This window comes from Catharus ustulatus, chromosome 29, assembly GCF_009819885.2.
Source record: "Catharus ustulatus isolate bCatUst1 chromosome 29, bCatUst1.pri.v2, whole genome shotgun sequence".
NCBI classification, from domain to species: domain Eukaryota; kingdom Metazoa; phylum Chordata; class Aves; order Passeriformes; family Turdidae; genus Catharus; species Catharus ustulatus.
The window spans coordinates 1052389-1079202 of NC_046249.1; the positions used below are offsets into that span (position 1 = coordinate 1052389).

The 26814-nt window shown below is 60.9% G+C and overlaps 1 protein-coding gene across 1 annotated transcript in view; it reads right to left on the reverse strand.

The window, feature by feature from the left end:
* The window catches only part of FBN3 (fibrillin 3), a 59731-nt gene that overhangs the window by 21796 nt on the left and 11121 nt on the right, over nt 1-26814 (reverse strand). Inside the window, exons 9-34 of the mRNA XM_033082404.1 lie at nt 25754-25804; nt 24488-24613; nt 22426-22653; nt 21504-21629; nt 20299-20427; nt 17215-17340; nt 16080-16205; nt 15690-15812; nt 15369-15494; nt 15142-15267; nt 13710-13832; nt 13066-13188; nt 11212-11337; nt 10663-10785; nt 9757-9879; nt 8959-9120; nt 7906-7974; nt 7360-7485; nt 6556-6681; nt 5371-5520; nt 4639-4710; nt 3236-3361; nt 2423-2548; nt 1491-1616; nt 296-412; nt 90-218 (exon numbers count right to left, since the gene is read on the reverse strand). Coding sequence (XP_032938295.1) covers nt 90-218; nt 296-412; nt 1491-1616; nt 2423-2548; nt 3236-3361; nt 4639-4710; nt 5371-5520; nt 6556-6681; nt 7360-7485; nt 7906-7974; nt 8959-9120; nt 9757-9879; nt 10663-10785; nt 11212-11337; nt 13066-13188; nt 13710-13832; nt 15142-15267; nt 15369-15494; nt 15690-15812; nt 16080-16205; nt 17215-17340; nt 20299-20427; nt 21504-21629; nt 22426-22653; nt 24488-24613; nt 25754-25804 — 3234 coding nt within the window. The remainder of the gene's footprint in view (nt 1-89; nt 219-295; nt 413-1490; nt 1617-2422; nt 2549-3235; nt 3362-4638; nt 4711-5370; nt 5521-6555; nt 6682-7359; nt 7486-7905; nt 7975-8958; nt 9121-9756; nt 9880-10662; nt 10786-11211; nt 11338-13065; nt 13189-13709; nt 13833-15141; nt 15268-15368; nt 15495-15689; nt 15813-16079; nt 16206-17214; nt 17341-20298; nt 20428-21503; nt 21630-22425; nt 22654-24487; nt 24614-25753; nt 25805-26814) is intronic.

Here is a 26814-nt window from a genome sequence, read left to right on the forward strand (position 1 = left end):
AGCAGACACTGAAAGGACACTGAGAGGACACTGAGTGGACACTGAAAGGACACTGAGAGGACACTGGAGCGCACACAGCCACCACTGACCCACGCAGTTCTTGCCGTCGGGCGTGCGGTCGTAGCCCTCCTGGCACAGGCACTGGAAGGAGCCCACGCTGTTGATGCACTGCCCGTTCCTGCACACCTGCCCCAGCAGCGACGAGCACTCATCCACGTCTGGGGGACACAGCGGGGTCAGGCGCCACCTGCGGCACGCAGGGCCACCCCCGTGTCCCCGGGGAGGGGACACTGACCCATGCAGTCGTTGTTGTGGGTGAGCTCGAAGCCCGGGAAGCAGAGGCAGTTGTAGGAGCCCACGGTGTTCTTGCAGGTGCCGTTCCCACACGGCTGCCGGTCACACTCGTCGATGTCTGCGGGGACAAGGGCACGGTGACAGCCCGGGTGGCACAGGGACAGCTCGGCAGGACACCCAGCTGGGCTTGGCACTGCCCTGGAGTGGCAGGGACATGTGTTCCCTTGGGGTGACACTGACTGGGGTGAGTGACAGCCACCCAGAGGAGGTGACACTGACCCCAGGGAGGTGACACTGACTGGGGTGAGTGACACTGACCCAAGGAAGGTGACACTGACCCAAGGAAGGTGACACTGACCCCAGGGAGGTGACACTGACTGGGAGGTGACACTGACCCCAGGGAAGGTGACACTGACTGGGGAGGTGACACTGACCCAGGGGAGGTGACATTGACCCCAGGGAAGGTGACACTGACCCAGAGGAGGTGACACTGACTGGGAAGGTGGCACTGACCCCAGGGGAGGGGACACTGACCCCTGGGGAGGTGACAGTGACTGGCGAGGTGACACTGACCCGGGGAAGGTGACACTGACTGGGGTGAGTGACACTGACCCGGGGAAGGTGACATTGACTGGGGAGGTGACACTGACCCCAGGGAGGTGACACTGACCCAGGGAAGGTGACACCGACCCAGAGGAGGTGACACTGACTGGGGTGAGTGACACCGACCCAGAGGAGGTGACACTGACTGGGGAGGTGACACTGACCCAGGGGAGGTGACACTGACCCAAGGAAGGTGACACTGACCCAGGGAAGGTGACACTGACCCCGGGGAGGTGACACTGACCCAGAGGAGGTGACACTGACCCCAGGGAGGTGACACTGACCCCAGGGAAGGTGACACTGACTGGGGTGACACTGACCCCAGGGAGGTGACACTGACCCCAGGGAGGTGACACTGACCCAGGGAAGGTGACACTGACTGGGGAGGTGACACTGACCCAGGGGAGGTGACACTGACCCGGGGGAGGTGACACTGACCCAGAGGAGGTGACACTGACTGGGGTGAGTGACACTGACCCAAGGAAGGTGACACTGACCCAGAGGAGGTGACACTGACCCGGGGGAGGTGACACTGACTGGGAAGGTGACACTGACTGGGGAGGTGACACTGACCCCAGGGAGGTGACACTGACCCATGCACATGGTCTGCTCCCCGGTGGCCTTGAAGCCGTTGTGGCAGATGCAGACGTAGCTGCCCTCGGTGTCCACGCAGTCGCCGTGGCTGCACACGTTGGGGATCTCCTGGCACTCGTTGCGACCTGAAACCGAGCCCAGGTGAGGGACAGGTGGGGACAGGTGTCCCCCGGGTATCCCCAGGTATCCCCAGGTGTCCCCAGGTGTGCCCAGGTGTCCCCAGGTGTCCCCCACATGTCCCCAGGTGTCCCCCAGGTATCCCTAGGTGTCCCCCAGATATCCTCAGGTGTCCCCAGGTGCCCCCAGGTATCCCCAGGTGCCCCCAGGTATCTCCAAGTGTTCTCCAGGTGTGATGAGGTATGACAAGGTGTCCCCCACATGTCCCCAGGTGTCCCCCTGGTATCCCCAGGTGTCCCAGGTGTCCCCCAGGTGTCCCAGGTGTGTCCCAGAGGTGTCCCAGGTGTCTCCCAGGTTTCCCCAGATGTCCCCAGGTATCCCCAGGTACCCCCAGATATCCTCAGGTGTCCCCAGGTGTATCCCAGGTATCCCCAGGTATCTCCAGGTGTCCCCAGGTGTCCCCCAGGTGTCTCCACGTGTCCCCCGGTGTCCCAGGTGTCCCCAGGTATCCCCACATGTCCCCAGGTGTCCCCAGGTATTCCCAGAGGTGTCCCAGGTATCCCCAGGTATCCCCAGCTGTCCCCCAGGTGTCCCCAGGTGTCTCCATGTGTCCCCAGGTATCCCCAGCTGTCCCCCAGGTATTCCCAGGTGTCCCAGGTGTCCCAGGTGTCCCCAGGTATTCCCAGCTGTCCCCAGGTGTCCCCAGGTGTCCCAGATGTCCCCCAGGTGTCCCAGGTGTCCCCAGGTGTCCCCAGGTGCCCGCAGGTGTCCCCAGGTGTCCCCAGCTGTCCCCAGGTGTCCCCGGTGTCCTCACCCACGCAGGCCCCCCCTGGGGACAGCCTGTAGCCCGTGGCGCACTCGCAGCGGAAGCTGCCCGGGATGTTCACGCACTCGGCGTGGCGCTGGCACAGCGTCTCCCCACTGCTGCACTCGTCGATGTCTGCGGGGACAGAGGGCACAGGGACACTGCGGTGGCACTGGGGTGACACAGGGATCAATCCAGAGGGGGCTCTACCCATGGGAATGGCTGAGGCAGCACCGGGATCGCTGCTCCCAGCGGGAACAGCCCGGCCTGGGAAGGATCAGGGATCAGAGAACCCAACTCCAGCTGTGCAGGACATTCCAAACCCCGGGGAGCTGCTGGCAGCCCGGGGGCAGTGCTCGGGGCAGGAGGAGCCGGGATTCCCATTGGGCTGTGCCGGGATTCCCCCTGGGATGTGCCGGGATTCCCACTGGGATGTGCCGGGATTCCCCCTGGGATGTGCCGGGATTCCCACTGGGATGTGCCGGGATTCGCCCTGGGATGTGCCGGGATTCCCTCGGGGATGTGCCGGGATTCCCGAGGGGATGTGCCGGGATTCGCCCTGGGATGTGCCGGGATTCCCTCGGGGATGTGCCGGGATTCCCGTTGGGATGTGCCGGGATTCCCGAGGGGATGTGCCGGGATTCCCGTTGGGATGTGCCGGGATTCCCGCCGGGATGTGCCCTGGGATGTGCCGGGATTCCCACCGGGCCGTGCCGGGATTCCCGCTGGGATGTGCCGGGATTCCCGCGGGGCTGTGCCCTGGGATGTGCCGGGATTCCTGCCGGGATGTGCCCTGGGATGTGCCCTGGGATGCGGCGGTACCTTCGCAGATGAGCAGGATGTTGTTGTAGCTGAAGCCGATGGGGCACTCGCAGCGGAAGCTCCCGATCTGGTTGATGCAGACGCCGTTGGTGCAGATCGCCGGGATCTCGCTGCACTCATCGATATCTGCACCAACCCAACATCAGCGACCGCCCCGGCACCCCGGGAATGCTCCACAACGCCAGCATCCCAAAACAGCAACACCAGCATCCAAACCAGCACCCCGGGAATGCTGATCAACACCAGCATCCCCAAACACCATCCCAGGAATGCTGAACAACACCAGCGTCCCAAAACAGCATCCCAGGAATGCTGAACAACACCAGCATCCCAAACCAGGATCCCGGGAATGCTGAACAACACCAGCATCCCAAAACACCATCCCAGGAATGCTGAACAACACCAGCATCCCAAACCAGGATCCCGGGAATGCTGAACAACATCAGCGCCCCAAACCAGCATCCCGGGAATGCTGAACAGCATCAGCATCCCAAACCAGCAACATCAGCATCCCAACCCAGCATCCCAGGAATGCTGAACAACACCAGCATCCCAACCCAGCATCCCAGGAATGCTGAACAACACCAGCATCCAAACCAGCATCCCGGGAATGCTGAACAACATCAGCATCCCAAAGCAGCAACACCAGCATCCCAACCCAGCATCCCAGGAATGTTGAACAACATCAGCATCCCAAACCAGCATCCCAGGAATGCTGAACAACATCAGCATCCCAACCCAGCAACATCAGCATCCCAAAACAGCACCCCAGGAAAGCTGGGGAGTTGCTGGAAGGTGCTGGGAGATGCTGGGAGATGCTGGGAGATGCTGGGAGATGCTGGAAAGTGCTGGGAGGTCCTGGAAGGTGCTGGGAGCTGTGGGAGATGCTGCCCATTCCCACTCCCATTCCCACTCCCATTCCCATTCCCATTTCCCTTCCCATTCCCATTCCCACTCCCATTCCCATTTCCCTTCCCATTCCCATTCCCATTCCCATTCCCATTTCCCACAGGGGATCAGTGGGACGGGGTCGCCAGGAAAGCAACCCTTGGGCGTTGAGAGTGAACCCTGCAGGCCACAGCTCCACAGAATTTTGGGAATGCAGCAGAGCCACGCGAGTTTGAGGAGCCCACACATTTTGGGAAGGAGCCAGGACATTCCCCCTGCCTGCTCCCAGCGTGTCCCTGCTCAGCTCTGGGATTTTGGGATGGCTCAGGGGTGCCAGCACCAATTCCCTCTGCTGCCCTTCCTTTCCAGGAAGAGAAGATCCACTCATCTCCCACCTCTTGTCCCTGCCAAACCTCCTCTCCTCGCCCCAACCTTTAATTCCCAAAGTGAAGGAGCTGCCCTGGGACGGCAGCAGAGGCTCAGGATCATCCCTGAGGGGTGCAGGATTTACTCACCAATGGGTTTCCCTGTGTGGATGTCGATGATAAATCCGGGGGCTTGGTTCCCACACAGGATCTGGTACTCGGCTGGAAAGGGAACAGCGGGGTCAGGGCTGTGCCCAGGGAGGGACAACGAGCTGGAACTGGGGGGTGACAGCAGCAGGGGCTCCCCCAGCGCTGGGAGCCACCTCCAGAGCGCTCTCCTTGCTCCCCGTTTATTCTGTTGGGGCCCACGCCCCAAATTCCGTGGGAAAATGGGAAAATTTGGGGACAGGGATCATGTGGGAAGGACTTAGGGCTGGCAGGGGTGGGACAGGGACACTGTGAGGACACTCAGGGCTGGCAGGGGCGGCACAGGGACCCTGTGAGGACACTCAGGGCTGGCAGGGGTGGGACAGGGACAATGTGAGGACACTCAGGGCTGGCAGGGGTGGCACAGGGACACTGTGAGGACACTCAGGGCTGGCAGGGGTGGGACAGGGACAATGTGAGGACACTCAGGGCTGGCAGGGGTGGCACAGGGACCCTGTGAGGACACTCAGGGCTGGCAGGGGTGGGACAGGGACCCTGTGAGGACACTCAGGGCTGGCAGGGGTGGGACAGGGACAATGTGAGGACACTCAGGGCTGGCAGGGGTGGGACAGGGACACTGTGAGGACACTCACGGCTGGCAGGGGTGGGACAGGGACAATGTGAGGACACTCAGGGCTGGCAGGGGTGGCACAGGGACACTGTGAGGACACTCACGGCTGGCAGGGGTGGGACAGGGCTCGCAGGGTTTGTTCCAGGCCTTGCCAATGTTGTAGGAGCAGCAGCACATCTTCTTGGTCATGTTGAAGGACAGCTCGTTCTCGCACGTGTCGTTGTAGTTGCGGTAACAAACGCTCTTCCTCATGTCTGCCAAAACAGTGCCAGGCTCGGGACAGCCCCGGGAATGGCACTGCCAGCCCTGGGAATGGCACTGCCAGCCCCAGGATGGGAAGGGACAGCCCTGGGAATGGCACTGCCAGCCCCAGGACGGGAGGACAGATCTCCAAGACTGAACCCAGGCCATGCCCGATCTGTCACCCAGAGCAGAGCGCTGAGTGCCACACCCAGCTTTGGATCCCAGCACTTCTGCTCCATCCCCTTGGCACAGCCCCTCTGGGCTGGCAGTGCCAGACCCCTCCCCATGGTCTGCACCATTCCCCATGCACTGGAGCCCTCCCCATGCACTGGAGCCATACCCATGCACTGGACCATTCCCCATGCACTGCAGCCCTCCCCATGGTCTGCACCATTCTCCATGCACTGGAGCCCTCCCCATGCACTGGAGCCTTCCCCATGCACTGCAGTCGTACCCATGCACTGCAGCCGTACCCATGCACTGCAGCCCTCCCCATGGTCTGCACCATTCCCCATGCACTGGAGCCCTCCCCATGCACTGGAGCCTTCCCCGTGCACTGGAGCCGTACCCATGCACTGGAGCCCTCCCCATGCACTGCAACCCTCCCCATGGTCTGAACCATTCCCCATGCACTGGAGCCCTCCCCACGATCTGGACCATTCTCCATGCACTGCAGCCCTCCCCACGCACTGCTGCAGCCCTCCCCATGCACTGGACCATTCCCCATGCACTGCAGCCCTCCCCATGCACTGGAGCCTTCCCCATGCACTGGAGCCATACCCATGCACTGCAACCATACCCATGCACTGGAGCCGTACCCATGCACTGGAGCCCTCTCCATGCACTGGACCATTCCCCATGCACTGGAGCCCTCCCCATGCACTGCAGCCCTCCCCATGCACTGCAGCCCTCCCCATGCACTGGAGCCCTCCCCATGCACTGGACCATTCCCCATGCTCTGGAGCCTTCCCCGTGCACTGCAGCCCTCCCCATGCACTGGAGCCCTCCCCATGCACTGGACCATTCCCCATGCACTGGAGCCGTACCCATGCAGTTGTTGCCCCCGTTGACCTGCATGTACTCGGGCGGGCACACGCAGGTGTAGTTGCCCAGGGTGTTGTAGCAGGTGCCAGGGCCACAGATGCCGATGTGGGCAGAGCACTCGTCGATGTCTGCGGGAGAAAGGGGTCAGAGCACCGGGCACGGGTGGGGATGGCACAGGGGATGGCACAGAGGATGGCACAGGGGATGGCACAGGGGATGGCACAGGGGATGGGCACAGGGGATGGCACAGAGGATGGCACAGGGGATGGCACAGGGGATGGCACAGGGGATGGGCACAAGGGATGGCACAAGGGATGGGTACAGGGGATGGCACAGGGGATGGCAGAGGGGATGGGCACAGGGACCAGGCTGGGCTGGCATGGGGACACGTTTGTGCTGAGGAAATCTGGAGAGGAAAGGGGAGGGGATGCTCCCAACCACTCCTGGGGCAGCAGGGATGCACACACAGCTCTGGCACACATCTTGGCACACACACAGGGTGCCACCCCCTGTCCCAGCCCCTGGAGCAGGTGCCAACCCCTGTCCCCAGCCCCTGGAGCAGGTGCCACCCCCTGTCCCAGCCCCTGGAGCAGATGCCACCCTGTCCCAGGCCCTGGAGCAGATGCCACCATGTGTCCCCAGTCTCTGGAGCAGGTCCCACCCCCTGTCCCAGCCCCTGGAGCAGGTGCCACTCCCTGTCCCAGCCCCTGGAGCAGGTGCCACCCTGTCCCAGCCCTTAGAGCAGATGCCACTCCCTGTCCCCAGCCCCTGGAGCAGCTGCCACCCCCTGTCCCAGCCCCTGGCACCTTCACAGATGCGCGTGTCCTCGTTGAGGTAGTAGCCCAGGGGACACTCGCACTGGAAGCTGCCGAAGGTGTTGACGCAGTTCCCGCCCTGGCACAGCCCTGGCAGCTCCTGGCACTCATCGATGTCTGAGCAGGGACAGCAGAGGGACATTGTCACTGCCTGTGCCACCCCACAGCTCCAGAGAGCTCAGCTCTGGGTCATGGCCGGAGCACGGCCACGCTGTGTCCATCAGGGGTGGTCAGCGGGCACCCAGCAGCCCAGTGCCATGGCACAGTGTCCCCACAATGTCCCCACAGTGTCCCCAGTGCCATGGCAGTGTCCCCACAGTGTCCCCACAGTGTCCCCAGTGTCCCCACAGTGTCCCCAGCAGCCCAGTGCCATGGCACAGTGTCCCCACAGTGTCCCCACAGTGTCCCCAGCAGCCCAGTGCCATGGCACAGTGTCCCCACAGTGTCCCCACAGTGTCCCCCCAGTGTCCCCACAGTGTCCCCAGTGTCCCCAGCAGCCCTCCCTCGGGAAGGGGACAGGGGACGGGCAGGACTCACCCTCCAGGATGACGGTGATGGGGTTGGGCCGGAACCCTTCTCCCCCGGGGCACAGGGTCTTGTACTCGGCTGTGGGGAGAGGCAGGAGGGGCTGAGGGGCTCCAGGAGGGGTGGGGACAGCCAGGGGAACCCCAGCAGGATGGGGACAGGAGGAAAATCCCAACAGGACCAGGACAGGAGGAAAATCCCAACGGGACCAGGACACGAGGGGAATCCCAGCAGGAAAAATCCATGAGGAAAATCCCAACAATAACAACCCATGAGGAAAATCCCAACAATAACAATCCATGAGGAGAATCCCAACCAGACCATAAGGACAATCCCAGCAGGAAAAACCCATGAGGGGAATCCCAGCAGGAAAAACCCATGAGGAGAATCCCAATAATAACCCATGAGGAAAATCCCAGCAGGAACAACCCATGAGAAAAATCCCAATAACAACCCATGAGGAGAATCCCAGCAGGAGCAATCCATGAGAAAAATCCCAATAACAACCCATGAGGAAAATCCCAGCAGGAACAACCCATGAAGAAAATCCCAATAATAACCCATGAGGAGAATCCCAGCAGGAAAAACCCATGAGGAAAATCCCAATAACAACCCATGAGGAAAATCCCAACAGGAAAAATCCATGAGGAAAATCCCAATAACAACCCATGAGGAGAATCCCAGCAGGAAAAACCCATGAGGAAAATCCCAACAACAACCCATGAGGAAAATCCCAATAACAACCCATGAGGGAAATCCCAATAACAACCCATGAGGAAAATCCCAGCAGGACCAGCCCACGAGGACGTGGCCAGGGCTCAGCTCCATCCCCACCACCTGCCTTCTCTCCAAGGGGATTATTCCACATTCCCTCCCTTTCCCTGCACTGGGAATGAAGGATCCCAACCTGGATCCCCTCCCAAACAACAGCCTGGCCTCTCCACCCCATTCCACCCCTGGATGGAGCAGCAAATCCTGAACTCAGCCCCTCCAATCTGGGTCCAGCATCCATGGGGCATCATCCCTGCCCCATTCCCTGCTTCCCATCCCAGTGTCCCCACTCACTGGTGTTTGCTGGGGGGCAGAGCTCGCAGGGGTTGCCCCAGGCTCTGCCCAGGGAGCAGCAGCAGGACGCTCGGGTCACCCCCACGCCGATCTCAGCGCCGCAGGAGATGCCCCCGTCCCCTCGGTCCTGCGTGTCCAGGAAGCAATTCCCGACCCGGGTATCTGCACACACACACACAGGGCTGCTGGAAAAACCTCCTGGAAATCCCGTGGGTGCAGGAATCCGGGAGTTGTGGGGTGGTTTGGGTTTGGGATGGAAGTGGGGGGTTAAAAGTGACCCCGTTCCACACCCTGACATGGGATGGGAAATCTTCCAGGGATTGGGAAAAGCTGGGAGCTGTGCTGGGAGTGTGTGGGATCATGGAATCCCAAAGGGTTTGGGCTGAAGGGAGCTGAAGGATCATCCTGGCCATGAGCAGGGACACCTCCCACAGCCCCAGGCTGCTCCTTGGGCACTCCCAGGGAATAAAACAGCTCCAGAGCTGCCCTGGAGCAGCTTTGCTGCGACAAGAGGGGCACCCACAGCGGTGACAGCGGCATGAGGTGACAACAGGACGTGGGTTCTGCTGCTGCTGCTGCAGGGTTAAACCCATGGGGGACAGCCCAGCCAGGCAGGGACAGCCAGGTAGGGACAGCCCAGCCAGGTAGGGACAGCCAGAAAAGGACAGCCAGGTAAGGACAGCCAGGCAGGGACAGCCAGGCAGGGACAGCCAGGCAGGGACAGCCACCCTCCAGGTGTCCAGTTCCAGTTCCAAGCAGCCAGAAAAAGCCCAGGGTGAGGGTGGGGGTGCCACTCACCCACACAGCCCACCCCAGTGGGGTTCAGCTCGAAGTCCTGGGGGCAGTTGCACAGGTAGCTGCCGGGGGTGTTGACACAGAGCCCGTTGATGCAGTTCACGGGGTCTGCACACTCGTTGATGTCTGAAAGGACGGACAGATGGACACTGGAGATCAAGGGTGGTGCTGCCAGGAAAGCCCAGCCCAGCCTGAGCTCTGGGCAGAGGAAGGGGCAGAGCCACACCTCGCTGTCCCTGCAGCATCCCAGGGACCATGGGCTGGGTTAGGCTGCCATGGATGGGGCCAGCAGACCCCAGGGCAGACCCCAGGGCAGACCCCAGAGCAGACCCCAGGGCAGACCCCAGGGCAGACCCCAGGGCAGATCCCAGGGCAGATCCCAGAGCAGACCCCAGAGCAGACCCCAGGGCAGACCCCAGAGCAGACCCCAGAGCAGACCCCAGAGCAGACCCCAGAGCAGACCCCAGGGCAGATCCCAGGGCAGATCCCAGGGCAGATCCCAGAGCAGACCCCAGAGCAGACCCCAGGGTAGATCCCAGGGCAGACCCCAGGGCAGACCCCAGTGCAGACCCCAGAGCAGACCCCAAAACAGACCCCAAAACAAACCCCAGGACAGACCCCAGGACAGACCCCAGGACAGACCCCAAAACAGACCCCAAAACAAACCCCAGGACAGACCCCAGGACAGACCCCAGGACAGACCCCAGGACAGACCCCAGAGCAGACCCCAGGACAGACCCCAGGACAGACCCCAGGGCAGACCCCAGAGCAGACCCCAGAGTAGATCCCAGGGCAGACCCCAGGGCAGACCCCAGAGCAAACCCCGGGGCAGATCCCAGGGCAGACTCCAGAGTAGACCCCAGGGCAGACCCCAGAGCAGATCCCAGAGCAGGGGCCAGCAGCCCTGACCTGTGCAGTTGCCCCCACTCCTGTCCAGCTCGTATCCATCATCGCAGGCACAGCGGAACATCCCGGGCAGGTTCTGGCAGGTGCCGAACACACAGATGTTCTGGAAGGTGCACTCATCAATGTCTGCAAAACAGGGACAGCTGGGGACAGGCTGGGGGACAGGACAGGTTGTGACAGGGTGACAGGCTGTGACAGGCTGTGGGACACGACAGGATGTGACAGGATGAGGGACAGGACAGGCTGAGGGGACACAACAGGCTGCTCCTGCCCCCACCTCCTGCCCAGCCCACCCCAGGACGCTCCTGGTGCCATTTGAGACAATCTCCTGGAGGACCTGGACCCCTCCACCCTCTCCCCTCAGCCCTGCTCTCCTGGATTTCTGTTTTTTGGGTTTTTTTGCAGGAATCCAGCTCAGCCCAGGCTCTCTTCAGGCTGGCACCAGGGGCAGAGGTGGCACCTCAGGATGCAGCAGCAGCTGCTGGGTGTGCAGCAGGAGGTGAGAGCAGAGCACAGAGGGGGCCAGCAGGGCTCAGAGCCCGGGGCACTCACCCTGGCAGGCCCTGCTGTCCTCGGTGGGGTTGAAGCCCATCTCGCACTCGCAGCGGTACCCGCCGGGGGCGTTCAGGCACTGCCCGTTCTCACACAGGTTCACGTTGTCTGCGCACTCATCCACGTCTGCAGGGAGAGACAGGGCTGGGGGCTGTCCTGAGCCAGCCCAGGGCACCCCCAGTGTGCCCACCTGTGGGTGACACAATTCCTCCAAAGCCATCTTCCCCTGGAACTTGCTAGAATATCCTAGGTACCAAGGTTGAGCCAAATTCCTTAAGAATTTGGTCACTCTCCTAAGATAATTGGTTAGAAATTAGTTTGTGTAATTGGTCAGTTCACCTTTAGAACTTCTCACTTAGATTGGATGCTGTTCTTTGGATAAACTTTTATTGGCTGTAGTTTGAATCCCCCCTGAACCTATAAATGTGACTGTCTGCCCTTTGTTCTGGGAGATCCCTGCTTGACCACCCTTGGCATGAAATAAAGATTCTTGTGAACTCATCAAGTGTGGGTGATACAATTCCTCCAAAGCCATCTTCCCCTGGTCCCTGGAACTTGCTATAATATCCTAGATACCAAGGTTGAGCCAAATTCCTTAAGAATTTGGTCACTCTCTAACACTTTGGAAGATAATTGGTTAGAAATCAGTCTGTGTAATTGGTCAGTTCACCTTTAGAACTTCTCACTTAGATTGGATGCTGTTCTTTGTATAAACTTTTATTGGCTGTAGTTTCAATCCCCCCTGAACCTATAAATATGATTCTGAGAGAATCCTGCCTGACTCCCTTCCCATGAAATAAAAATTCTTGTGGAACTCATCAAGTAAGGCCTCAGGTCTTTCTCTGCTGGCTAAATGTGATCTTTCTGAGAGACTAAATGATACTAGCACTCTCTGGTCCTGGTAAATACCAGCAGGGACCAAAAAAAAAAAATAAAAGCCACACTCACCCACTGCTGGGAGGCTGCCACAGCCCTGAGCCTCCCCAAACAACTGTGGGGAGGGGCTGGGGGCTCAGAGGGGCTGGGGGCTCAGAGGGGCTCAGGGCTCAGAGGGGCTGGGGCTCAGAGGGGCTGGTCCCCCTGCCATCCCAGCTCTTTCTGCCAGCCCTGGGGGTTCAGAGGGGCTGGTCCCCCTGCCAGCCCAGCCCCTGCTGCCAGCCCTGGGGGCTCAGAGGGGCTGGGGGCTCAGAGGGGCTGGGGGCTCAGAGGGGCTGGTTCCTGTGCCATCCCAGCTCTTTCTGCCAGCCCTGGGGGCTCAGACAGGTTGGTCCCTGTGCCAGCCCAGCTCTTTCTGCCAGCCCTGGGGGCTCAGAGGGGCTGGTGGCTCAGACAGGTTGGTCCCTGTGCCATTCCAGCTCCTGCTGCCAGCCCTGGGGCTCAGACAGGTTGGTCCCCGTGCCAGCCCAGCCCCTGCTGCCAGCCCTGGGGGCTCAGAGGGGCTGGGGGCTCAGAGGGGTTGATCCCCGTGCCATCCCAGCTCTTTCTGCCAGTCCTGGTGGCTCAGACAGGCTGGTCCCTGTTCCAGCCCAGCTCTTTCTGCCAGCCCTGGGGGCTCAGAGGGGCTCAGGGCTCAGAGGGGTTGATCCCCGTGCCATCCCAGCTCTTTCTGCCAGTCCTGGTGGCTCAGACAGGCTGGTCCCTGTTCCAGCCCAGCTCTTTCTGCCAGCCCTGGGGGCTCAGAGGGGCTCAGGGCTCAGAGGGGTTGATCCCCGTGCCATCCCAGCTCTTTCTGCCAACCCTGGGGGCTCAGAGGGGTTGGTCCCTGTGCCATCCCAGCTCTTTCTGCCAGTCCTGGTGGCTCAGACAGGCTGGTCCCCGTGCCAGCCCAGCCCCTGCTGCCAGCCCTGGGCTCACCTGAGCAGGAGAAGCCGTCGCCGTTGAAGCCGTCGCGGCAGGCGCAGCGGTACGAGCCCGGCGTGTTCACGCAGTTGGCGTTCAGGTTGCACTTGTGCTCCTCAGTTGCACACTCATCCAGGTCTGGGCATGGAGAACAGCCTGTCAGGGCCTGGCCTGGCTAGTCTGGAATGACCTCAGGCTCCTGGATTAGCTGGACTCGCTTATGGAACCACAGAGGGGATTGGGTGGGAAGGACCTGAAGGTTCCACCCCAGGGACGCCCAGGCTGCTCCAAGCCCTGTCCAGCCTGGCCTTGGACACCTTTTATTGCCTTTGTCCTGGCCTGAGCAGCTACAGGGGCACAGCAGAGGCTGTCCAGGCACTTGGAAGCTCCAACACATCCTGGGAGCCTCTGTGGCCATGACCACGATGCTGCTCAGTCACTGTGTCCCCAAGTGCCACATCTGCACGGCTTTAAACCCCTCCAGGGATGCTAACAGGGCCAAGATTTTCCCAATATCCACCCTGACCCTCCCCTGGTGCCATGTGAGGCCATTCCCTCTTGTCCTGCTGTCCCCTGATCCCCCCTCCTGTCACAAGGTCCCTCCTGATCCCCATTTTGTGCAGGCTGCAGCAGGGATCAGCTCCCGGCTCAGGACTCACCGTTGCACTTGAGCCCATCCCCGAGCCAGCCCGAGCGACACTTGCACTTGAAGCTGCCGGGGACGTTGATGCAGGACGCGTGCATGTCACAGTTGTGGGCTCCAATCTCACACTCATCGATGTCTGCAGGGCAAGGACAGCAGGGTTGGCACGGCTCAGCTCTCCCAGCACAGCAGGGCCGAGCCTGGCACCGTCCTGGCACCATCCTGGCATCATCCTGCTCCAGGATTTGGGCACCAACAGCTCCTGGAGCTGCCGCGGCTTTGGGGCAGAGGCTGCCTGGGTTTGGAGCCTGCAGCTCAGTGCAGGAGGAAGGGCAGGCTCCTGGCCTGGCCAGCACCTGGTAACAGGTGAGTTCCTGGCCCTGTGAGCCTGCCCAGCACCCTGCACACACCCCACAGCCTGTGGCAGCTCTGCCAGGGGTTCCCATCCCTGCTCACGGCTTCCAGGTGTGCTGAGCTCCCAGATGTGCACTCCAGGTGTGCTGAGCTCCTACCTGTGCATTCCAGGTGTGCTGAGCTCCCAGATGTGCACCCCAGGTGTGCTGAGCTCCCAGATGTGCACCCCAGGTGTGCTGAGCTCCCAGTTGTGCACCCCAGGTGTGCTATTGTCCCACCTGTGCACCCCAGGTGTGATATTCTCCCAGCTGTGCACCCCTGGCTCCCCCAGGCGTGCTATTGTCCCAGCTGTGCACCCCAGGTGTGCTGAGCTTCCAGATGTGCACCCCAGGTGTGCTGAGCTCCCAGTTGTGCACCCCAGGTGTGCTATTGTCCCACCTGTGCACCCCAGGTGTGATATTCTCCCAGCTGTGCACCCCTGGCTCCCCCAGGCGTGCTATTGTCCCAGATGTGCAACCCAGGTGTGCTGAGCTCCTACCTGGGCACTCCAGGTGAACTGAGCTCCCAGATGTGCACTCCAGATGTGCTGTTCTCCCATCTGTGCACCCCAGGTGTGCTGAGCTCCCAGAATGTGCACTCCAGGTGTGCTATTGTCCCACCTGTGCACTCCAGGTGTGCTGAGCCTCACCTGAGTACCTCTGGCTCCCCCAGATGTGCCATTGTCCCAGCTGTGCACCCCAGGTGTGCTGTTCCCCCAGCTGTGCACCCCTGTCTCCCCCAGCTGTGCTGTTCCCCACCTGTGCAGCCCTGTCTCCCCCAGGTGTGCTGAGCTCCCAGATGTGCACTCCAGGTGTGATATTCTCCCACCTGTGCACCCCTGGCTCCCCCAGATGTGCTGAGTTCCCCCAGCTGTGCAGCCCTGGCTCTCCCAGGTGTGCTGTATTCCCAGCTGTCTCCCCCAGCTGTGCTGTCTCACCTGTGCAGCCCTGGCTCCCCCAGCTGTGCAGCCCTGTCTCTCCCAGCTGTGCTGTTCCCCAGCTGTGCACCCCTGGCTCCCCCAGATGTGCTGAGTTCCCCCAGATGTGCTGTCTCACCTGTGCAGCCCGTGGTTCCCTTCTTGACGAAGTAGCCCAGCTGGCAGTGGCAGATGAAGGAGCCCTTGGTGTTCTCGCACTCGCCGTGCAGGCAGATGTTGGGGTTGAGGTCGCACTCGTTCACATCTGCAGGGCAGAACCGAGCTTGGCACAGCCCCAGGAGCCCGGGCTGGCTCTGGGGACACCAATGGAGCTGGGACAGCCCCGGGGCACGGGCAGGGCCTCACCAATGCAGGTCTTCATGTCCAGGGATGCCATGAAGCCGTCGAAGCACAGGCAGCGGTACTCCCCGGGGATGTTGGTGCACTGCCCCCCGTCACAGATGTCAGGGTTGTCCTCACACTCATCAATATCTGCAGGGAGGAAGCCAGGAAGGGGAATGGTGGAGCATGAGGAGCAAATCCCAAATTGTGAGCGGCTGGCAAAGCAAAATCATCCCTCCAGGAACATCCTTCCTTTGGAAGGGACTCAAAAACGAGACCCCTCATCCTGGAGCCAGCTGTGGGGGACACAGAGGCAGCACTGCAGGAGCCAGGGTGGGCACTGACCTGCACAGGACCTCTTGTCTGGCATCAGGGCGTAGCCTTCGCTGCAGCTGCACTCGTAGCTGCCCTCGGAGTTGGAGCAGTGCGTGTCACAGCCCCCGTTGGTGATGGTGCACTCATCGATGTCTGGGGACAACCACGGCCACCTGAGCTGGAGGCACCCACAGGGAGCCAGCCCAGCCCTGCTCTGAGCCCAGGCAGGATTTTGGGTGGGAGAAGAGGACACAAACATCCCCCAGCCACGAGCAAACACTCACTGCCCATCCCCAGCCCCTCACCCCGGTGACAGCAGCACGGATTGGGCTGTGGCTCACCCAGGACATTCCCCATCACCCTCAGAGGGCTCTGGGCTGGTGCCAGGGCTCTGGAAGGAGCATTTGGAGCAGCACTCACCCACACAGCCCTGCCTGTCGGGGGTGGCCTGGAAGCCCGGGTCGCAGGAGCACTGGTAGGTGCCGATGACGTTGACGCAGCGCCCGTTGCGACACAGATTGTCACTGAGGGAGCACTCGTTGATGTCTGAGGGGACAAGAGCACGTGGAGCAGCCAGCCCTGCTCAGGCCACCAGCTGGCACCCACCCCTGGGTGTCCAAACTGGGGCAGCAAAATGAACATTGATGGACATCAAAATGGACAAAAGGCTGGGGATGAGCTCGGCCCCTCCCCTTGGACACACCTGGCATGGAAGGGCAGGGGGCTTTGGGTGGGAGGGAGCTGAAGGATCATCCAGGGACAGGGATGGGGACAGGGATGGGGACAGGGATGGGGACAGGAACAGGGATGGGACAGGAACAGGGGCAGGGATGGGACAGGGAAAGGGACAGGGACAGGAACAGGGATGGGACAGGAACAGGGGCAGGGATGGGACAGGGAAAGGGACAGGGGACAGGGGACAGGGGACAGGGACAGGGATGGGGACAGGGATGGGGACAAGGACATGGACAGGGACAGGAGTAGGGAGAGGGGACAGGGGACAGGGATGGGGCAGGGACAGGGATGGGGACAGGGACAGGGATGGGGACAGGGATGAGGACAAGGACATGGACAGGGACAGGAGTAGGGACAGGGACGGGGACAGGAGCAGGGACAGGGATGGGGACAGGAATGGGGTCAGGGACAGGTGCAGGGACAGGGACAGGGATGGGGATGGGATGGGATGGGGACAAGGACATGGACAGGGACAGGGACAGGGATGGGGATGGGATGGGGACAAGGACATGGACAGGGCCAGGGACAGGAGCAGGGACAGGGAGGGGACAGGGACACAGGAACAGGTGCAGGGCCAGGGACAGTGATGGGGACAGGGACAGGGCCAGGGACAGTGATGGGGACAGGGACAGAGACAGGGACACGGTCAGGCACAGGGACAGTGATGGGGACAGGGCCAGGGACAGGGACAGGGACACAGGTCAGACCAGGGACACCTCCCCAAGCGCAGGCTGCTCCCTTTCCCCCCCAGGATGGGGCTGAGACGGGAAGGAGCTCCCGGGACGCCCTGCAGGAGCTGTCCCCAGCTGTGTCCCCTCACCGATGCAGGTGTGGCCCTCGGCTGTCAGCTCGTGCCCCGGGGGACAGATGCACTCGAAGCTGCCCTCGGTGTTCATGCAGATCCCGCCCCGGCACAGCAGCGGGTCCCGCTCGCACTCGTTGATGTCTGCACGGGAAAATGGGAACGGTCCCTTCCAGGGGCTCCTCCGAGGGAGGGACATCCCAGAACGGGGAATAGCACAGGGATAACAGGGCAGGGAAAGCTGGGCTGGGATCCCAGAATGGGGAATAGCACAGGGATAACAGGGCAGGGAAAGCTGGGTTTGGATCCCAGAATGGGGAATAGCACAGGGATAACAGGGCAGGGAAAGCTGGGCTGGGATCCCAGAATGGGGAATAGCACACAGAGAATATCACAGAGTTAACAGGACAGGGAAAGCTGGGTCTGGATCCCAAAACAGGGAATAGCACAGAGATAACAGGGCAGGGAAAGCCGGGTTTGGATCCCAAAACAGGGAACATCACACAGGGAATATCACACAGGAATAGCACAGAGATAACAGGGCAGGGAAAGATGGGCTGGGATCCCAGAATGGGGAATAGCACACAGGAATATCACACAGGGAATATCACACAGGAATAGCACAGGGATAACAGGGCAGGGAAAGCTGGGCTGGGATCCCAGAACAGGGAACATCACACAGAAATATCACACAGGGATATCATACAGAGAATATCACACAGGGATATCTCACAGTTAACAGGACAGGGAAAGCTGGGTCTGGATCCCAGAATGGGGAATAGCACACAGGAATATCACACAGGGAATATCACACAGGAATAGCACAGGGATAACAGGGCAGGGAAAGCTGGGCTGGGGTCCCAGAATGGGGAATAGCACACAGAGAATATCACAGAGTTAACAGGACAGGGAAAGCTGGGTCTGGATCCCAGAATGGGAATAGCACAGGGATATCACACAGGAATGCAGGGCAGGCAGGAAAAGCTGGGCTGGGATCCCAGAACAGGGAATATCACACAGAAATATCACACAGGGATATCATACAGAGAATATCACACAGGGATATCTCACAGTTAACAGGGCAGGGAAAGCTGGGTTTGGATCCCAGAACGGGGAATAGCACAGAGATAACAGGGCAGGGAAAGCTGGGCTGGGATCCCAGAATGGGGAATATCACCCAGGGATAACACAGAGTTAACAGGGCAGGGAAAGCTGGGTCTGGATCCCAAAACAGGGAATAGCACACAGGGATATCACAGAGATAACAGGGCAGGGAAAGCTGGGTTTGGATCCCAAAACAGGGAACATCACACAGGGAATATCACACAGGGAATAGCACAGAGATAACAGGGCAGGGAAAGCTGGGTTTGGATCCCAAAACAGGGAATAGCACACAGGGAATAGCACACAGGGAATATCACACAGAGAATATCACACAGGGATATCACACAGGAATATCACACAGGAATATCACACAGGGAATATCACACAGTTAACAGGGCAGGGAAAGCTGGGTCTGGATCCCAGAACAGAGGGTATCACCCAGGGAATATCACACAGGGAATATCACACAGTTAATAGGACAGGGAAAGTAAGGCTAGGATCCCAGAACAGGGAATGTCACACAGAGAATATCACACAGAGAATATCACACAGTTAATAGGACAGGGAAAGCTGGGTCTGGGATCCCAGAATGGGGAACATCACATAGGGAATATCATACAGGGAATATCACACAGGAATATCACACAGGGATATCACACAGGGAATATCACACAGTTAATAGGACAGGGAAAGTGGAATGGGATCCCAGAAGAGGGGACATCCCACAGGGAACATCCCACAGGGAACATACCACAGGAGTGCAGGGCCTGGACCCCAGAACAGGGAATATCACACAGGGGACATCCCATAGGAGCTGGATCCGTGGTCTCCTGGCTGGAACCTGCATCCTGGGCAATCCCAGCTCATGCCTTGACCTCAGCAGAAGCCAAGAGCCCCCAGTGACAGCAAGAAAGGGACTGAGGTTGGGGGTATTTAAAAAACCTCATTTTCCTCTCGTGTTTATTTTCCTGACTCCAGCCTTGAAGTCAACAATGAGATATTTTCGATATTTTCCCTGACTTGGACAAAACATTGATGAGATTTTCAGGTAAAGAGGGCTGGGATACAGCTGAGAACGGGGATGAAAATCAGTGGGAGCCTGTTCCTGGTGAGGCCCAGGGTGCATTTTCACTGCCCCAGGCTGGAAAGAATTCCTCCCTCAGCAGGCTGAAGCCAAATTCTGTTGCCAAACACAGGTGGGAAGAAGCTAATCCCTGACCACAGGCAATGACAAAATGTCACCACCCCCTCTGGGGTGGGATGACTCAGCTCCCTGTCACCCAGAAAAAAAAAAAAAAAAGATAAAGCAGAATTGGACAATGAGCATTAAACAGCGTGCATTAAATTTTAAAAAAAGAACAATGAAAAGAACAATTAAATTTATGTCCTTCTATAAAGATTAGAAATCAGATTACTGCATGGAGGCACCAGCTCCTGGGTGAGGACTGTGACATTCCCAGTGCCCCAGGAACGGAGCAGAAGCAGGAGGATGATCAGTGGGAGCCGTGGAAACCCACACCACAAATTGTGTGGAAAAGACAAAGCCCCTGCCAGGGCCAGTGATTTATTTTAAACAGCACAGAGAGTAAAACATGAAAAAATAAATAAATGGTGTTGAATCATGGCTTGAAGTGGTTTGAAAGCCCAAGCCAAAGCAGAATATTAAGAGCAGGTCAGTGAGACAAGTGAGTCTGGCTGGACAGACGAGAGGAACACGGAATGCCAGGAATCAGAGGACAGCAAGAGTCTGGCTGAGCTGCTGGAGACAAACCGAGGTACTGAGGTCACTGATGGGATTTTTTTAAAGCTCCAAACAAGAATTATTCAATTGAAAACAGATGAGACTCTGACAGAATAAAAACGAGCCTTGGGCAGACGGGAGGAGCTGAACGGTGCCAGGATGGAGGGAGGGGAGAGGGGCAGGTGAAGGGAGCCCCAAAAGTGCCAGGGGTGTTGGATCCCTGCAGAATTTGGGGATGTGTGCCCACAGGAGCTCACCCATGCAGTTTTTCATCATCATGAAGCCGCTCTCGTAGCCCTCGAAGCACTCGCACTCGAAGCTGCCGGGGGTGTTGACGCACGAGCCGTGGCCGCACAGGTCGGGGGAGATGCGGCACTCGTCGATGTCTGGGGACAAGGACAGGCCCTGGGGCAGCACAGGGAGCAGCACTCCCCATCCCTGGGCAGGGCTGGCCCTTCACCCCACAGCCTGATGGAGCCACGGAGCTCCAGGATGGTTTGGGCTGGAGGGACCTCAAATCCCAGGGACCTTAAATCCCAGGGACCTCAAATCCCAGGGACCTTAAATCCCAGGGACCTCAAATCCCAGGGACCTCAAATCCCAGGGACACTTCCCCAATCCCAGGGACCCTTCCCCAATCCCAGGGACCTTCCCCAATCCCAGGGACCTCAAATCCCAGGGACACCTCCCCAATCCCAGGGACCTTCCCCAATCCCAGTGACACTTCCCCAATCCCAGGGACCTTCCCCAATCCCAGAGACCTTCCCCAATCTCAGGGACCCTAAATCCCAGGGACCTCAAATCCCAGGGACCTTAAATCTCAGGGACCTCAAATCCCAGGGACACTTCCCCAATCCCAGGGACCTTAAATCCCAGGGACCTTAAATCCCAGGGACCTCAAATCCCAGGGACCTCAAATCCCAGGGACACTTCCCCAATCCCAGAGACACCTTCCCCAATCCCAGGAACACCTTCCCCAATCCCAGGGACACTTCCCCAATCCCAGGGACACTTCTCCAATCCCAGGGACCTTCCCCAATCCCAGGGACCTCAAATCCCAGGGACCTCAAATCCCAGGGACCTTAAATCCCAGGGACACTTCCCCAATCCCAGTGACATTTCCCCAATCCCAGGGACCTTCCCCAATCCCAGGGACCTCAAATCCCAGGGACCTTAAATCCCAGGGACACCTCCCCAATCCCAGGGACCTCAAATCCCAGGGACACTTCCCCAATCCCAGGGACCTTCCCCAATCCCAGTGACACTTCCCCAATCCCAGGGACCTTCCCCAATCCCAGGGACACTTCCCCAATCCCAGGCTGCTCCAAACCCCAATGTCCATCCCAGCCTCCATGCCCTTGACCCCTCTCCATGTCCCTAAATATTTAGGACTCCTGTGGGCAGCCCCAGCCCGCTGAGCCCCCCAGAATCAGCAGGGTGACCCCAGGGGGGGATCCCTCACCTGTGCAGTTCCTCTCCTCGGCATCCAGAGCAAACCCATTGCCACAGATGCACCTGAAGCTGCCGATGGTGTTCCTGCAGGTGCCGTGGGTGCAGAGCCCGGAGAACACCTTGCACTCGTTCACATCTGAGGGGGGAGCACAGGGATGCAGCCAGGGGGGTCCCCAGGAATCCCCCCAGGAATCCCCTCAGCCCAGAGGGAGATCACAGGGATGCAGCCGGGGGGTCCCCAGGAATTCTGCCAGGAACCCCTCCAGGAAGCCCCTCAGCCCAGAGCGTAATCACAGGGATGCAGGGAGGGGGTCCCCAGGAATCCCCCCAAGAATCCCTCCAGGAATCCCCCCAGGAATCCCCCCAGAAACCCCCCCAGCCCAGAGGGGGATCACAGGGATGCAGGGAGGGGGTCCCCAGGAATTCCCCCCAGGAATTTCCCCAGTAATCCCCCCAGGAACCCCCCCACCCCAGAGGGGAATCACAGGGATGCAGGGAGGGGATCCCCAGGAATTCCCTCCAGGAATTCCCCCAGGAATCCCCCCCAGGAACCCCTTCAGCCCAGAGGGGGATCACAGGGATGCAGCCAGGGGGTCCCCAGGAATCCCCCCAAGAATTTCCCCAGGAATTCTCCCAGGAATCCCCTCCAAGAATCCCCTCAGCACAGAGGGGGATCACAGGGATGCAGGGAGGGGATCCCCAGGAATTCCCCCAGGAATTTCCCCAGCAATCCCCCCAGGAACCCCTCCAGCTCAGAGGGGGATCACAGGGATGCAGGGAGGGGGTACCCAAGAATTCCCCCAGGAATCCCCCCAGGAATCCCCTCCAGGAATCCCCTCCAGGAATTCCCCCAGCCCAGAGGGGGATCACAGGGATGCAGGGAGGGGATCCCCAGGAATTTCCCCAGCCCAGCCCAGCCCATTTCCCCTCACCTTTGTAGAAGGGCCGCCCCGAGAGCACATCCCCCCGGTTGGCAAAGCCAGGCCCGCGGGGACACAGAGCCTTGAAGTCGCTGGAGCCCACCCGGGGACACTCCTCGCAGTCAGAGCCCCAGGCAGAGCCCACGGAGCAGCAGCACAGATCCATGCGGAACTTCCCCGGCAGCGGCTCCGTGCACTCGTCCTCGTCCCAGCGCATGTAGCACTGCTCCACCCGCACGTCTGGGGGGACACAGCACCCCTGAGCCCCGGGCAGGCACGGCTCTGCTCCTGGGACAGCTGGGGACAGGCTGGGGACACAGCAGCCCTGAGCCCCGGGCAGGCACGGCTCTGCTCCTGGGACAGCTGGGGACAGGCTGGGGACAGCTGGGGACACAGCAGCCCTGAGCCCCGGGCAGGCACGGCTCTGCTCCTGGGACAGCTGGGGACAGGCTGGGGACAGCTGGGGACAGGCTGGGGACAGGCAGGGGACAGTTCTGCTCCTGGGACGGGCTGGGGACAGACTGGGGACAGGCAGGGGACACGGTTCTGCTCCTGGGGCGGGCTGGGGACAGGCTGGGGACAGCTGGGGACAGGCTGGGGACAGGATGGGGACAGGCAGGGGACACGGTTCTGCTCCTGGGGCGGGCTGGGGACAGGCTGGGGACAGCTGGGGACAGGCTGGGGACACAGCACCCCTGAGCCCCGGGCAGGCACGGCTGTGCTCCTGGGGCGGGCTGGGGACAGCTGGGGACAGGCTGGGGACACGGCTCTGCTCCTGGGACGGGCTGGGGACAGGCTGGGGACAGGCTGGGGATTGGGTTCTGCTCATGGGAGAGGCTGGGGACAGGCTGGGGACAGGCTGGGGACAGGCTGGGAATTGGGTTCTGCTCCTGGGACGGGCTGGGGACAGGCTGGGGACAGGCTGGGGATTGGGTTCTGCTCATGGGAGAGGCTGGGGACAGGCTGGGGACAGGCTGGGGACAGGCTGGGAATTGGGTTCTGCTCCTGGGACGGGCTGGGGACAGGATGGGGACAGGCAGGGGACAGGCTGGGGACAGGCAGGGGATGGTTCTGCTCCTGGGACGGGCTGGGGACAGGATGGGGATTGGGTTCTGCTCATGGGAGAGGCTGGGGACAGGCTGGGGACAGGCTGGGGACAGGCTGGGGACACGGGTTCTGCTCATGGGACAGGCAGGGGACAGGCAGGGGACACGGTTCTGCTCCTGAGACGGATTGGGGACAGGCTGGGGACAGGCTGGGGACACGGGTTCTGCTCCTGGGATGGGCTGGGGACAGGCTGGGGACAGCTGGGGACAGCTGGGGACACAGCAGCCCTGAGCCCCGGGCAGGCACGGCTCTGCTCCTGGCACGGGCTGGGGACAGGCTGGGGACAGGCACGGGACAGGCTGGGGACACGGTTCTGCTCCTGGGACAGGCTGGGGACAGGCACGGGACAGGCTGGGGACACGGTTCTGCTCCTGGGACAGGCTGGGGACAGGCTGGGGACAGTTCTGCTCCTGGGACAGGCTGGGGACAGGTTGGGGACACGGGTTTTGCTCCTGGGATGGGCTGGGGACAGGTTGGGGACACGGGTTCTGCTCCTGTGACAGGTTGGGGTGGCTTTGGAGAGGGGCTGTCCTCCAAACAGCACCGTGGGGATAGAAAAGTGTTTTTTGGAAAGGATTGCACAGCACGGACTGCTGGCAGCAGGGTCAGAGGAGGGACCCTCACAGAATCCCAGAATTTCGGCTGGAAAAGAACTTTGAGATGATCAGGTGAGCCAACACCACCTTGTCACCTGAACCCCATCCAGGCTCTCCTCAAACACAGTGCTGCGAGCACAGGTGGCCCAAACCAAGGGCAGGAGCTTGGCACTGGTGCCCAGGAGCTGTTCTAGCTCTGCCTTTGACCCCTGGGCCATTTGGTCACTCCTGAAGCCACCCAGGAAGGACAATGCTGTCACCAGCTGGACTTGGGGACACAGAACTCTGTGGGTTTGGGGGTCTTGCAGGTATTCCCAAGAACTGCTGGTGAGGAGGGAGCAGCTGGGAGGGCAGGGAGGGGGTGCCCTCACCCACGCAGGTCCTGGCAGTGCCATCCAGGGTCAGCCCCTCGGGGCACTCGCAGCGGAAGGAGCCGGCGGAGTTGACGCAGCGGCCGTTGGGGCACACGCCGGGGAACACCTCGCACTCGTTCACATCTGCGGGGACAGGGAGGGGGATCGGCCAGGGGACAGGGACAGGGGACAGGGACAGGGGACAGGGCAGGGGACAGGGCAGGGGGGGCTCGGCCAGGGCGGCCCCGAGGGGCTCCCACGGCAGCGGGAGCAGCTCAGAGCAGCCCAGAGCAGCCCAGCAGGAGCCAAGTGGGGATGGAGCCGTGAGAACGGGGAGCAAAGAGAGCCAGGAGGTGGCACGGACACACAGACAGACAGACACACAGACCACAGACAGACAGACCACAGACAGACAGAGAGACACACACACAGACACAGAGATGCACAGACAGACACACAGACAGATAGAGAGACAGACACAGACACACACACAGACAGACCACAGACAGACACACAGACACACAGACACACAGACAGACACACACAGACACACACAGACTGACACACATACACAGACACACAGACAGACACACACAGACACACAGAGACAGACAGACACAGAGACACAAACACACAGACAGATAGAGACAGACACACACAGACCACAGACAGACAGACACAGATAGACAGACCACAGACAGACACACAGACACACAGCCAAAGGCCAACCCTAAGGACGCAGTGCTCCCCTCCCCAGCGCTCCCCTCCCCAGCGCAGTCCCGCATTCCCACCCCTCCATTCCCATCCCGCAGTCCTGCATTCCCACCCCTGCATTCCCATCCCTCCATTCCCACCCCTGCATTCCCATCCCTGCATCCCTCCATTCCCATCCCTCCATTCCCATCCCTCCATTCCCACCCCTGCATTCCCATCCCTGCATCCCTCCATTCCCATCCCTGCATTCCCACTCCTCCATTCCCATCCCTGCATTCCCATCCCTGCATTCCCATCCCTCCATTCCCACCCCTCCACTCCCACCCCTCCATTCCCACCCCTCCATTCCCACCCCTCCATTCCCATCCCTCCATTCCCATCCCCGCATTCCCATCCCCGCATTCCCATCCCTCCATTCCCATCCCTGCGTTCCCATCCCCGCATTCCCACCCCTCCATTCCCACCCCTCCATTCCCACCCCTCCGTTCCCACCCCTCCATTCCCACCCCTCCATTCCCACCCCCGCATTCCCACCCCTCCGTTCCCACCCCTCCGTTCCCACCCCGTTACCTTCGCAGGTCACGCCCTTCATGCGGGCGTAGCCGCGGGGACAGGCGGTGTCTGCAGGGGACAGGGGGCTCAGCCAGGAAACCCCTCCGGGCTCCCTCCGAGCCCCGAACACCCAGAGCCGGGAGGGACCCCGGGAGCCCCCGGCCCAGCCCAGCCCAGCTCCTGACCCTCCCCCAGCCCCACCCTGTCCCTGGGCAGCGCCACCACCATCCTCTGCCTCACCAGAGCCCACCAGAGTCTCACCAGAACCTGGCACAGCCTGGTACAGCCTCACCAGAGCCCAGTAGAGCCTGGCACAGATTGGCACAGCCTGGCACAGCCCAGCACAGCCTGGCACAGCCCCACCAGGACCCAGCAGAGCCTGGCACAGCCTGGCACAGCCTGGCACAGCCCCACCAGGACCCAGCACAGCCTGGCACAGCCCGGCACAGCCTGGTACAGCCTGGCACAGCCCAGCACAGCCCAGCACAGCCTGGTACAGCCTGGCACAGCCCAGCACAGGCTGGCACAGCCCCACCAGGACCCAGCACAGCCTGGCACAGCCTGGTACAGCCTCACCAGAGCCCAGAAGAGCCTGGCACAGCCCAGCACAGCCCAGTAGAGCCTGGCACAGATTGGCACAGCCTGGCACAGCCTGGCAGAGCCCCACCAGGACCCAGCACAGCCTGGCACAGCCTGGCACAGCCTGGCACAGCCCAGCAGAGCCTGGCACAGCCCAGCAGAGTCCAGTACAGCCTGGCACAGCCCCACCAGGACCCAGCACAGCCTGGCACAGCCCAGCAGAGCCTGGCACAGCCCAGCAGAGTCCAGCAGAGCCTGGCACAGCCCCACCAGGACCCAGCAGAGCCTGGCACAGCCTGGCACAGCCCAGCAGAGCCTGGCACAGCCTGGCACAGCCCAGCAGAGCCTGGCACAGCCCCAGCAGAGCCCAGCACAGCCTGGCACAGCCCAGCACAGTCTGGCACAGCCCCAGCAGGACCCAGCACAGCCTGGCACAGCCCAGCAGAGCCTGGCACAGCCTGGCCCAGCCCCACCAGGACCCAGCAGAGCCTGGCACAGCC